The sequence below is a fragment of the Excalfactoria chinensis genome, chromosome 2 (genome assembly GCF_039878825.1).
Source record: "Excalfactoria chinensis isolate bCotChi1 chromosome 2, bCotChi1.hap2, whole genome shotgun sequence".
NCBI classification, from domain to species: Eukaryota; Metazoa; Chordata; class Aves; order Galliformes; family Phasianidae; genus Excalfactoria; species Excalfactoria chinensis.
Window position 1 is genome coordinate 141,350,233 of NC_092826.1, and position 13,205 is coordinate 141,363,437.

The 13,205-nt window shown below is 68.6% G+C and overlaps 2 protein-coding genes across 3 annotated transcripts; one reads left to right on the forward strand and one right to left on the reverse strand.

Annotated features, from left to right (window-relative positions):
• Window positions 1-49: 49 nt before the first annotated feature.
• On the reverse strand, window positions 50-7,529 carry ATG9B (autophagy related 9B). 2 transcript variants are annotated; one of them, XM_072328464.1, is made up of 14 exons: window positions 7,399-7,529; window positions 5,565-5,666; window positions 5,430-5,475; window positions 5,246-5,308; window positions 4,991-5,152; window positions 4,771-4,912; window positions 3,591-4,339; window positions 2,651-2,804; window positions 2,408-2,587; window positions 2,096-2,323; window positions 1,521-1,717; window positions 779-902; window positions 594-672; window positions 54-518 (listed from the first exon to the last, which is right to left on the reverse strand). In XM_072328464.1, exons 2-14 carry the CDS (start codon window positions 5,659-5,661, stop codon window positions 409-411), a joined length of 2,331 nt encoding a protein of 776 aa, XP_072184565.1. In that variant the 5' UTR covers window positions 5,662-5,666; window positions 7,399-7,529; the 3' UTR covers window positions 54-408. The 2 variants fall into 2 exon arrangements, with proteins under 2 accessions (XP_072184564.1, XP_072184565.1); XM_072328463.1 differs by lacking the exon at window positions 7,399-7,529 and having other exon boundaries at window positions 50-518; window positions 5,565-6,506.
• Window positions 7,475-13,198, forward strand: ABCB8 (ATP binding cassette subfamily B member 8). The gene is made up of 15 exons (XM_072328467.1): window positions 7,475-7,686; window positions 7,762-8,050; window positions 8,920-9,075; window positions 9,162-9,256; window positions 9,759-9,864; window positions 9,939-10,100; window positions 10,198-10,283; window positions 10,363-10,460; window positions 11,192-11,297; window positions 11,404-11,437; window positions 11,515-11,651; window positions 11,734-11,828; window positions 12,195-12,328; window positions 12,414-12,812; window positions 12,989-13,198. Exons 1-15 carry the CDS (start codon window positions 7,475-7,477, stop codon window positions 13,076-13,078), a joined length of 2,199 nt encoding a protein of 732 aa, XP_072184568.1. The 3' UTR covers window positions 13,079-13,198.
• The last annotated feature ends 7 nt before the right edge of the window (window positions 13,199-13,205 follow it).

A 13,205-nucleotide genomic window follows, 5' to 3' on the forward strand; every position in this document is an offset into this window, starting at 1 on the left:
ACGGCCATATCCACAGCAGTGTCCCCAGCATTGCCAACCACAACACCCAGCACCGTCCCCAGTGTCCCCACGGCCCGCAGCCCCATCGCAGCGCTCAGCACGGCACAACACTCTGTAAACCTTTATTTGCCCCCCCCGGGCTGCTCAGGGCCCAGCACCGCCCCCACCGTGACCACGGCAGGCGGGGGGACCCTGACCCACGTGGGCTCAGACCTGCACCCCGCGGTGCCCCCCATATCAATGTAGCACCTGGGGGGGGCGGGAGCACCCAGCAGGACCACGGCCCCACACTGCGCGGGGATGCGGCTGGACGGGGGTCCCCATGGGCGTAGACCACCAGACGATCCTCCGGCGGGCACCGACATTCCGGAGCTGGGGCTGCGCTCCCCAGAGCCGCGTGCAGCACGGCTACCTCGTCGTCTGCTCTTCCTCCTCATCCTCCTCATCCTCATCCTCCTCGGCCCAACCACCCAGCGGCATCTCCCGGAGCTCGTGCTGCGAGGCGCGGGCGGCCGAGCCTGGAGCGGGGCAGGTCAGCGCCCCACGGCCACGTGTGGGTCTGGGAGCCCCCACCGCCCCCCAGCGGCACTCACCTGTGCTCACCGAGGGCCTCTTGGGAGCCCCTGCCGGCACCCACAGCCCCACGGGGCTCTGCTGCTGCTGCAGGTGGAGCTGGGGGGAGAGGGTCAGAGTCCCACCGCTGCCCCACAGCCCGGCCGCACCGTGGGGCGTGATGGGGGGGATGGGGCCGTGGGGCCGGGCAGCCTGCACTGCTCACCTCGTGGATGTAGATGGCGTGCAGGCTCATCTCGGCTGAGGCCACCTCGGCCAGCACTGCTGAGCGGCTCAGGCTGAGCAGGTGAGACTCACTGAGCACCGGGCTGCGGGGCAGCACCGCTCCACTATGGGGTAAGAACCCGGCCCAGTGAGAACCCCACTGCCCCAACCTCACATCACCCAAAATGCCACCAGCCCCCACCACATCCCATCCCCATCCTTATTGCATCCCATCCCATCCCATTCTATCCCCATCCCCATCCCCATCCTTATTCCATTCTATCCCATCCCCATCCCCATCCCATCCCATCCCATCTCATCCCTTCCCATCCCATCCCATCCCATCCCATTCCATCCCATCCCATCCCCATCCCCATCCCCATCCCCATCCCATCCCATCCCATCCCTTCCCATCCCATCCCATCCCATTCCATCCCATCCCATCCCATCCCCATCCCCATCCCCATCCCCATCCCTATCCCATTCTATCCCATCCCATCCCATCCCATCCCCATCCCCATCCCATCCCATCCCATCCCCATCCCCATCCCATCCCATCCCATCCCCATCCCCATCCCCATCCCTATCCCATTCTATCCCATCCCCATCCCCATCCCATCCCATCCCCATCCCCATCCCCATCCCATTCTATCCCATCCCCATCCTTATTCCATCCCATCCCATCCCATTCCATCTCCGTCCCATCCCACCGCTACCCCCATCCCATCCCACTCTCACATCACCTCTCCTCGGGCAGTGGGCGCTCAGGGCTCTCTGAAGGGCCGCGTCCCCTCCTTGGCAGTGGCGATGACAGGGACAGCAGGACGCTGGCAGCGGTGCTGGCCGTGCTGCAGGGCTGAGTGAAGCGCCGGTCCCGGGGCAGCAGAGCACTGGCCGCCAGCAGGGGGTGGGCCAGGACACTGGAGAGCAGGGCGTCCGGCTGCGGGGACCGTGACAGTGTGACATGGCACCCGGCGACATCATGGCACCTGGTTACACCGCGGCACCCAGCGTCCCAGCGGCATCCAAAGTCCCTATGGCACTAAATGGCTTCGCAGCACCAAATGGTCCCACAGTACCCTGTGTCCACACGGCATCCAGCGTCCCTATGGCCACCAGTGTCCCCACAGCACCAAATAGCCCCACAGCACCAATTGTCCCCACAGCACCAAATAGCCCCACAGCACCGATTGGCCCCAAAACACCAAATAGCCCCACAACACCGATTGGCCCCACGGCTCCCGATGTCCCCACAGCACGCAGTGACCCCACAGCCCCGCATGTCCCCACGACACCCAACGTCCCCCCGCGCCCTCACCGCAGCGCATCCATCTCCAAGCAGGGAGGCGCGCAGTGCGCCCTCGGCCGGGCCGTGCGGGGCCGCATCCCGCTGCAGCCGCTCCTTGACGTGGCTGAGGAACACCCCGCTGTGCGGCGGCGGCTGCCAGCGCGGGTTGGAGATGGCGAAGTGCATCAGCGACAGCTCCGTCTTGCCGTTCTCCGCCCGCTGGTACACGGACGCCTCCGTCTGCCCCTCCGACAGCCACTGCGGGTGGGCGGCGGGTGAGAGCGGGTCGGAACGCGGCCGTGCCCCCCCCCCCCCAACCCCGCATCCAACCCGGCCGGTCACCTGCGGGTTCCCGTGGCGGCGCACGTCCAGCTGCGCGAAGGAGCAGACGTCCCCCACGCCCGTCACCTCCACCGTGAAGTTACGGAAGAAGTCGACGATGTCGAGAGCGCGGGGGGGCAGCGCGAAGATGAGGATGAGCGGCGTGAGGATGGGGCTGAGCAGCTCCTCCGCGATGAACACCTGCGGGCGGGGCGCTCAGGGGGCGGCGGGGCTCCGGGCAGCACCGCGCCGTCCCGCACTCACCGCTTTGTATTGGAACAGCTGCGCCATCTCGTTGCGCGTCTCCGCCGCGCTGGCCCCTCCCTGCCAGTGCTGGGGCATGTAGTGCGTGTGCGCCAGGACGCGCTGCAACAGCTGCTCCGGGCACTGCACTGAGTGCTCGTCGGGGATGAAGGACCTGCAGGGGGGACACGGCACTGCACAGCGTGCTACAGCGTGGCACGGCACGGCACTGCACAGCATGGCACGGCATGGCATGGCACTGCACAGCCTGGTACAGCGTGCTACAGCATGGCACGGTGCGGCACAGCGCAGTCTGGCACAGCACAACAGTGTGCTGCAGCATGGCACAACATGGCACTGAATGGCACAGCACGGCATGGCATGGCATGGCACAGGACAGCACAGCAAGGCACAGCACACAGCGTGGTGTGGCACAGCACATCACATCACAACACAGCATGGCACTGCACAGAGTGGCACAGCACAGCACGGTGTGGTGCAGTAGTGTGTGGCACAGCATGGCACAGTGAGACACGGCACTGCACAGCGGGACAGGGCGTGGCACAGCGTGACAAAGCACGGCACAGCACAGCACAGTGGGGTGTAACGTGGCATGTCATGGCACAACGTGGCATGTCATGGCACAGCATGGAGCAGCATGGTGCAACATGGCACAGCATGGCATGTCATGGCATAGCATGGAACAGCATGGCACTGCATGGCACACCATGGCATGGCATGTCCCAACATGACATAGCATGACACAGCATGGCAGTGCATGGCCCAACATGGCAATGAATGGCACAGCATGGCACTGCATAGCACTGCATGGCATGGCATGGCCCAACATGACATTGCATGGCAGTGCATGGCCCAACATGGCACAGCATGGCAGTGCATGGCCCAACACGGCGCAGTGTGGCACAGCGTGGCAGAGCACGGCGCCGTGCGGTGCACCCACCTGGCAACGGTGAGCAGCAGCCCCAGCAGCGTGATGGCAGTGAGGATGTGCTGCACCGTCAGCACGTCCTCATCGTACACGGTGAGCGCGATGAGCACGGCCAGCACGGAGCCGGCGAAGAAGGCGACGTGACGCGCCAGCACGGCCAGCACGGGGCTGGCGAAGGAGTTCATGTAGCGCGTTGCCGGCCGGTGCCCGCGGCCCAGCCGCGCCGTCAGCTCGTGCTGCAGCTCGTTGAAGTGGCGCAGGTAGAGCCGGCCGTACAGCGACCAGCGCCGCGTGCCCAGGACGCCCGGCCGCCGCCGCAGCACCTCGGCGTAGCTGAAGAAGGCGTAGAGCAGCTGCCAGACCAAGACCAGCGGGCACAGCAGCAGGTTGGCGGCTCCCAGCAGCGTCGCGCTCCGGGCCAAGCGCCGCGCCAGCGCCAGCCGCTCTCCTGCCCGCTTGTACCGCGGCCGAAGGCTCCACGAGTTGAGGAAGAGCGCGCCGGGACCGCGGAAGAGCAGCAGCTCCAGGTTGTAGAGCAGACCCCGCGTCAGGAACACGGCGGGGCCCAGCAGAGGCAGGCGGAAGCGCACGGGCAGCAGCGACTTGTTGACCATGGCCACGGTGTAGTTGCTGAAGCGCAGGATGCGGTGGTGGATGTCCAGCTCCGTCAGCTCCCGTTTGTGCACGCAGAGCTGCTGCTCGCGCTGCAGGGCGATGAGCCGCGCCTGCACCTCCTGCCAGCTGTAGTTGCGCAGCTCGCCCTGCGCCGAGCACACGCGGGGAGGGTGGCTGAGAGCTCCTCGGCACCGACACGGCACCGGTGACCCCACGGTGGCGCTGCCACCCGCGTGGCACGGGCACCACCGCGGCACCGCCACCCCCACGGCACCACAGTCCCGGCATCAGCCCGGGAACTGCCGCGGCACCGGCACCGCAGCGACGGAACCCACGTCCCCGCATCGGCACCGGCACCCGGTGACACCGGCGGGGCCGTGGCACCGGCACCACCGCTGTGCCAATAATGGCATCCCCGCGGCACCGGCACCAGCCCCACGGCTCCGCTGTCCCCACATCAGCGCGTCATCCCCGCGGCACCGACACCCTCCCGGCTCCGGCAGCGCCGCGATGGAACCGACATCCCGGCACCGGCACTGGCGTCCCACCGCCCCCCCCTCCCCCCCTCCCCGCTCACCGCGGGGATGCGCAGCGCCTCCCCGTAGAAGCGGCGGATGTCCCAGTAGGCGAACAGTCCGCGCAGCACCTTCAGCAGGCGGCACAGCCAGAACAACGCCGCCATGGCCAGCAGGAAGACGAGCCAACCGCTGGCCGCGATCCTGCAGGGGGAGGCACGGCTTATGGGGGGGTCCCATCCCCGGGCCCCCCCTTCCCGCCCCCCACAGCCCCCCATTCACCTCCGTGCGCACTGGGGTGCGGGCAGCACCGCGTCGGGCAGCGTCACCTTACTGCGCTCGGGGGGGACGTGGCTGCGGTTGAGGGGGCGGTCGGCAAAGAGCACGTCGTAGCGCACGCAGCACAGCAGGAAGGCGCTGAAGGCCACCACGAACACGAACTGCCTGGGGGGCGCCGGGGGGGGGTCAGGGGGTGCCCCATGGAGGGGGGGGGGGGAGGGGGGGAAAGAGCCGTGCCGCACAGTTCACTGTGCTCACCCCAGCTCAAAGAGGTCGGAGAGCAGCATGCAGGCAAAGCCGTTCTTCTGGTGGAAGTGGTAGATGTTGGAGGTGTTAAGGATCGTGCCCCTGTGACACCCCCCAAACACCCCCCCCTCACCCGGTTCCCACCCCCGGCCTCCCCCCCCCCCCCCCCCCATGGGGCGCAGCGCCCGGCGAGGATATCTTGGTGAAGAAATCATCCAGGTTCTTGATGTGGTGCCAGGAGCCTGAGGGGGGAAACACCAGGAGAGTCAGCAGGGCCGTGCCTCGCTGCCCCCCCACACCCCGCTGCCCCCCCCCCGTCCCCCGTGCCCACCTTGCCGCCCCTCGGTGACGTGCAGCAGCAGCTCCTCCTCACCCGGAGGGGATTCCTCCTCGGGGTCTTCCAGACGGTGGTACTCGGCCTCCGACATCGCTCCTACGGGGGGAGGAACGACGCGGGACCCCCGAGATGAGACCCCCGTTGTGGGCACGGCTTGTGGGGAGGCACGGAATCCCCTCCCCCGCCCCACGCCGTGCGGGTGAGCTGTCACCCCGCAGGAAATGCCGGGGAGGCCGCAGCGCGCCGCCCTCGTGCCCCGCATCGGGATGCCGTGAGCTGTCAGCCCGCAGTGCCCCGCAGGGTCGGCCCCGGGCAGCGCCACGCAATCCGTGCCGGCTCTCCGCCGCACCCACAGCCCCGCGGCCGCAGCGTGGAGGGGGCGGGACATGCCGGGAAGAGCGGAGATCTGGCAAGGAAGGGACCCCCACGGCCCCCCCAGGCGGGGTGGGAACCCCCCGATACGGGGAGAGGATGGGATTCCCCCGGCAGGATGAGGCAGGGAGCCCTTGGGGCAGGAGGGGACACCCAGCCTCCCCTGGAAGGATGGGAGCCCAGACCCCCCAACTGGGGAAGGATGGGACCCCTGGGACCTCCCCAGAAGGATGGGACCCCCAGGTCTTTGGAGAAGGACGGGACACCTGGAGCACCTCCCAGCTCCCCAGGGAGGACGGGACCCCCAAGGCGGGATGGGACCCCCGGACCCGTTTGGGTAGGATGGGATTCCTATTAATCTGAAGCAGAACTTCGGGCAGGACGGGACTCCCGTAAAGTGGGGCAGGATGGGACCCACAGAACGTCCCCCAGCTGCCCACCCGTAAGGCAGGATGGGACCCCTATGGGACCCCTGGCACTTCGGGGAAGGATGGCGAGACCCACGGACCCCCCCATCGGGAAGGGACAGGGGAGCTCCTGAGGAATTAAGGGACCCCCTCCCCCCCCCCCCACCAGCCTCCTGAAGCTCCACGTGACCCCGGTTCCCTCGGCACAGCGTGGGACCCCCCACCCGCCGGGCCGCACCGGGACCCCCTCACACTCCGGGTCAGACCCCCCCCATCGCCCCGTACCGCCGCTCCGCATCCGCCGTCGGTCCCGTCCCGCGTGAGGCGGAGCCGGACCGGACCCGCAGGTGGAGCCGCGGCACCGCCCCACGCGCGGGGGGGGCCGTCCCGGGCCGTGATTCAGCAGCGGGCGGTGCGGGGCGGCCGGGACGCGCTGTCCCCGCTCTGACCCCCCCAAGGCATCGGGTGTCCCCGCGCCGGGACGCGGCCCCCCCGCCCCGAAAATACCCCGCGGCCAAAAATAGCGCCGGCGGCGCGGAAGGGGGAACGTGGGGGGGGGGGGGGGAACCACGGAACCCCCCGGGACACGCGTGGGGGTCACGGCGCGCAGCTGGGGACACGCGGTGCCGCCGCGCACGGTGGGGACGGACGCCATGACGCGCGGGGGGGGCCCATCCCGGGGGGGCTGCGGGGCTGAGGTGGGGGCGGCGCGTGGGTCCCGTGTGCCCGCATCCCTGCGGCGCCGCGTCCCTTTGTCCCGCTGCCCCAGCGCTGTGCCCAGCTGACCCCGTGTCCGCGCGTCCCACGTCCAGGTGTCCCCGTGCGCCCCGCCGTCCCCGTGCCCAAATGTCGCGGTGTCCGCATCCCCCGACTTCCCCGCGGCCGAGTGTCCCATGTCTGTGTGTCCCATGTCTGTGTGTCCCATGTCTGTGTGTCCCATGTCTGTGTGTCCCATGGCCGTGTGTCCCGCCGTCCCCCCGCCGCGCTGTCCCCTATCCGACCGTCCGTCCCGGTCTCTGATCGTCCCCGCTCCCCTCTCCCGCTCTCACCTGCTGCCCCGCCGCGTCCCGCGTTCAGTCCGCGCCCCGCACAGCCCGGCTCGGGCCCCGACCCCCCCGCGCAGCCATGGCCGCGGTCCCGCACCGCCCGGAGCTGCGGGACGGGGCCGGCTTTGGGGGCGCGCGGCGCTCCGGGCTGCGGGGTCTCGGCCGGAGGTGGCGGCGCCGCTCGGTGAAGCTCCGCCTCCCGCACCGCCCCTTCCGCGGGGCCGCCATGCTGCTGCTGTGTGCGGGGCGGGCGGGCTGCGGGCTGCGGGCGGTGCGGGCGGCGCTGCTCAGGTACGGGGCGGGGGGGCGGGGGGGCGGGAGGAGGTGGGGGCGGTGCCCGGGATGTGCGCTCACGACGCTCCGCAGCTGCAGGAATGGGGGATCCGCGCTCCGCTCCGCACCGCGTCCCGCACCGCGTCCCGTGCCGCTCCTCGCTCCGCGCCCCGCACCGCTGCTGCTCCCGGCGGGGCTGGCGTTGGGCTGCGTGGGGGCGGCGCTGGGGGCGGCAGCGCGGTGCCAGGAGAGCGATGGGAGCCACGGCCGCCCCGTCCCCGCCGCCGTCCCCGCCGCCCCGCGCCCCGAACCCGAGTTCCAATGGGCCGCCTTCTGGGCGCTGCTTCGCCCGCAGCTCCTCGCGCTGTCGGCGGCCGTCGTGGTGAGACGGGGGTCGGGGGGGGGCACCGCGGGGGCGTCCCGTCCCGTCCCCATTCCTGTCCCTGAGCCCGTTTAACCCCTATCACCGTCGCTCTCTCTGTCCCCGCCCCCTTACCTCACCTGACCCCGTCCCGTCCCTGTCCCCGCCCCCATTCACTTCATCCCTGTCCCCATCCCTGTCCCCGCTCTTCCCCGTGCCCTTGTTCCCATTCATCTCTTCATTCCCATCCCTATTTGCATCCCCATCCCTGTCCTCATCCCCATGTCCATGTTCCTGGTGTCCACCCCACCCCACCCCACCCCACCCCACCCCACCCCACCCCACCCCACACCACACCACACCACACCACACCACACCACACCACACCATACCATACCATACCATACCATACCATACCATACCATACCATCCTGCCCCACTGATGTTTCCCTGTCCCTGTCCCTGTTGTTACCCATGTTCTGTTCCCATTCATACCCTCATTCCCATCTCTATTCTCATCCCTGTCACCATCCCATCCCCATGTCCACATCCCTGAGGTCCACCCCCCGACTGACAGCCATTTCTCTGTCCCCATCCCATCCCATCCCATCCCACCCCACCCCACCCCACCCCACCCCACCCCATCCCATCCCACCCCACCCCATCCCAATCCACCCCATCCCATCCCATCCCATCCCATCCCACCCCATCCCACCCCACCCCATCCCATCCCATCCCATCCCATCCCATCCCATCCCATCCCATCCATCCATCTCCATCCCATCCCATCCCATCCCATCCCATCCCATCCCATCCATCCATCTCCATCCCATCCCATCCCATCCCATCCCATCCCATCCCATCCCATCCCATCCCATCCCACCCCACAGCTCGCCCTGGGTGCGGCGCTGCTCAATGTGCAGATCCCGGTGCTGTTGGGGCAGCTGGTGGACGTGGTGGCCCGTGGGGCACGGACCCACATGGAGGGGTACCTGCGTGCCGCCCGCCCCCCCGCGCTGCGCCTGCTCAGCCTCTACAGCCTGCAGGTGGGTGCCACCCCATGCCCAGACCCACACCCTGACCCACACCCTGACCCACACGCTGACCCCACACGCTGACCCACACCCCGCAGGCCCTGCTGACCTTCGGGTACATTGCGCTGCTGTCCCGCGTTGGGGAGCAGGTGGCTGCCAGCATGAGGAAGGCTCTCTTTGTGTCCCTGCTGCGGTAGGGGGGGCACCGAGGGACATGGGGGATGTGGGGAAAGGGGACTACACAGGGGGCTGGGGGGGGGATCGGGATGTGGAGATGAGGGGGACATGGGGCAGGGGCATGTGGGGATGTGGAGATGGGGGGATGTGGGGATGGGGGCACAAAATGGCAGGGATATGGGAGGCGGAAATGGGGACAGGCAGGGCAGATATTGGGGGGGTGTACACGGGGACAGGGGTCAAATGGAGACGGGGATGTAGGGATGGGGTGACGTGGGGCTGCTTGGACACGGGATGAGGAGTGCAGAGCTGGGGGGGTATGAAGACAGAGGGGGGCACCCGTGGATGGGGGGTGTGGAGACGTGGTGGACATCAGGGGTGGGGAGCACATGGGGAGGGGGGGCAGGTGGGGACACACAGTCAGAGGGGACGCGGGGGCCGAGATGGGGGCCGTGTGGGGATGGGGGGCGCGGGGCTGCGGGCACCCGGCAGCAGAGAGGCTGCATCCCCCCCTGCAGGCAGGACGTGGCGTTCTTTGACGCTCACCGCACGGGGCAGCTGGTGGCTCGGCTGACGGCCGACGTGCAGGAGTTCAAGTCCTCCTTTAAGCTCATCATCTCGCAGGTGGGGTCCAACACCGCCCTCCCCCATCCCCCCCCGGTGCCCCCAGTGCCCCCCGTCACCGTGTCCCCCCGCAGGGCCTGCGCAGCAGCACGCAGGCTGCAGGCTGCGTCGTGTCCCTCTACCTGCTGTCCCCCCGCCTCACGCTGCTGCTGCTGCTGGTGCTGCCCGCCCTGGTGAGCGCCGGCGCCGCGCTGGGCTCCGTGCTGCGGGCGCTGTCCCGCCAGGCGCAGGAACAGGTAATGGGGTGAGGGGGGGGGGGACACACACGGGATGTGGGGTCCCATATCCCCGCGGTGCAGCTCAATGTGCGGCTCAATGTCCCCGTTGGTGCAGGTGGCCAAAGCCACCGGGGTGGCTGATGAGGTGCTGGGCAACGTGCGCACCGTGCGCGCCTTCGCCATGGAGGAGCAGCAGGCCAGGTGAGGACGGCGGGGTGGTCCCCACTCGATGAGCCCCCCCCCACCTTTCCCGTGCCATCATCCCCCCCTCTGCCCGCAGGCTGTACTGCGCCGAGGCCGAGCGCTCCAGTGCAATGAGCCAACGGCTGGGGCTGGGAATCGCCGCCTTCCAGGGGCTGTCCAACCTGGCACTGAACGGTCAGCGGGGGCGGATGGGGGGCAGAGCCACTGCAGGATGTGGGACCTATGGGGGGGGCAGGGCCCACTGGGGGGGCAGGACACGTTGTGGGACAAGAACTATCCAGGGGTCAGGACCTTTTTGGGGTGGCAGAACTTACTGGGGGGCGGTCAAGACCTATTGAGAGGGCATGACGTATTGGAGGGGCAGAACCTATTGGGGTAGCGGAGCCTTTTGGGGGTGTTAGGACTTATTGAGGGGGCATGACCTATTGGGGGCTAAGACCTACTGGGGGGGTCAGGACCTGTTGGAGGGGCAGAACCTACTGGGGTGGCAGAGCCTTTTGGGGTTGTTAGGACCTATTGAAGGGGCATGACCTACTGGGGGCTAAGACCTATTGGGGGGGTCAGGGCCTATTGGGGGGGAAGAACCTATTGAGGGGGCAAAACCTGTTGGGGTGGCAGGACCTACTGAAGGGATCAGGATCTCTTGAGGGATTCAGGACCTTTTTTTGTGGGGACAGGACCTTTGTGGGGGAGCAGGGCCTATTGGGGTGGTAGTGCCTACTTGGGGGGCAGGACATATTGGGGTGGCAGGGCCTATTGAGGGGATCAGGACCTCTAGAGAGGTTGAGGACCTTTTTTGGAGGACAGGACCTTTTTGGGGGGCAGAACCTGTTGGGGGGGGCAGGGCCTGTTTGGGTTATAGGGCCTGTTGGGGGGCGGGCCCTACAAGCAGCACACACCCACAGGCATCGTGCTGGGGACCATCTTTGTGGGCGGCTCGCTGATGGCTGGGGATCAGCTCTCTCCTGGTGACCTCATGTCGTTCCTGGTGGCCTCACAGACAGTGCAGAGGTCGGTGTCACCCCCCCATGTCACCCCCCCATCACAGCTCTATCCCCCCACAATGCCCCCCCCCCCCCCGTGCCACCTCATCCTGAGCTCACCCCCATGCCCACAGGTCCCTGGCGAACATCTCCATCCTCTTTGGGCAGGTAGGGGGGTCCCAGCTGCTGGGTGGGGGGGGTCCATGGGGATGGGGACACTCTGCCTCTGCTGCCCCCCATTGCAGGTGGTGCGTGGGCTGAGCGCTGGCGCCCGCGTCTTCGAGTTCATGACATTGGAGCCTCAAGTGCCGCTGCGGGGGGGGGACACCATCCCCAGCCACTCACTGCTGGGCCACGTCGCCTTCCGGAACGTCTCCTTCAGGTCAGCCCCCCTCCCCTCCCCCCCAGTGCTCCCCCTGCCCCCCCGATCCGCCCCACAGCCCCTCACTGAGCTCCCCCCACAGCTACCCCACGCGCCCCGGGCACCCCGTGCTGCAGGACTTCAGCCTCACGCTGCCCCCCGGTGAGACCGTGGCCATCGTGGGACCCTCGGGAGGAGGTGACGGTCCGGGTGTGAGACCCCCATTGTGGCACAGCACCCCGACCCCACAGCACCACCATTGGGGCCAATGGGGACGTGGAGCCCCTGTGCCAGCGGGGGGAGGTGGCCATGGCTGACCTGGGGGTGATGCAGCCATGGGGGGCACCGATCCCATAGTGCTGGGTGGGGTGGGGATGAAGTGGCACCAGTGGCACCACGGTGATGTCATGGTGGTGATGTCATGGTGGTGATGTCACAGTGGTGATGTCACAGTGATGGCACCATGGTGATGTCACAGTGGTGATGTCACTCTAATGATGTCACACTGATGATGTCATAGTGACATCACTGTGATGACGTCACGGCGTTGATGCTTTGGCACAGGGAAGTCGACGGTGGCGGCGCTGCTGGAGCGCTTCTATGAGCCCACCCGGGGCAGCATCACGCTGGACGGCTGGGACATCGCCTCGTTGGACCCCTCGTGGCTGCGCGGCCGGGTCATCGGCTTCATCAGCCAGGTGCGGGAGCTGCTGTGGGTTGGGGGGGGGTTGTTGCCGTCCCCTCCGGGCCGGGGCGGCGCTGAGCGCGGGGCCGCCCCCTCAGGAGCCGGTTCTGTTCGGCACCACCATCATGGAGAACATCCGCTTCGGCAAACCGGGCGCGTCGGACGAGGAGGTTTTCGCGGCCGCCCGCCTGGCCGACGCCGACGGCTTCATCCGCTCGTTCCCCGACGGTTACGGCACCGTGGTGGGCGAGCGCGGCGCGGCGCTGTCCGGAGGGCAACGGCAACGCGTGGCTTTGGCCAGGGCGCTGCTGAAGGCTCCGGCCGTGCTGCTGCTGGACGAAGCCACGAGCGCTTTGGACGCGGAGGCGGAGCGCGCGGTGCAGGCGGCGCTGGAGAAGGCGGCGCGGGGCCGGACGGTGCTGCTCATCGCGCACCGCCTCAGCACCGTGCGGGGAGCGAACCGCATCGTGGTGCTGGCGGGGGGACGCGTGGCCGAGGTGAGCGGAGGGGGGGGAGGCGCAGGGGTCGGTGGGGGGGGAGGTGCGGATCGGAGGGGGCTGAGCCGCGTCGGGCGGGGATCGGGAGGAGGCGGGGGTGGGGATGGGGCTTTGGGGTCGGTGCCGGGGGGGGGGCGGGTTTTGTGGGGGCGGGGCTCGCAGTGACCACCCCGCAGGTCGGCACGCACGAGGAGCTGCTGCGGCGCGGCGGGTTGTACGCGCAGCTGATGAGGCAGCAGGCGGCGGAGAAACGCGGAGAGGAATAAACGGCGGAACCGAACCGAGCCCGGGCGTGTGATGAGCTGCGCGGCAAAGGGCGGCGGGGGAGGGGGACGGGGTACGGCCGGGGGGTGGGGACGGTAACCCCGTAGGAGCGGGGATCTGGGCTCGGGG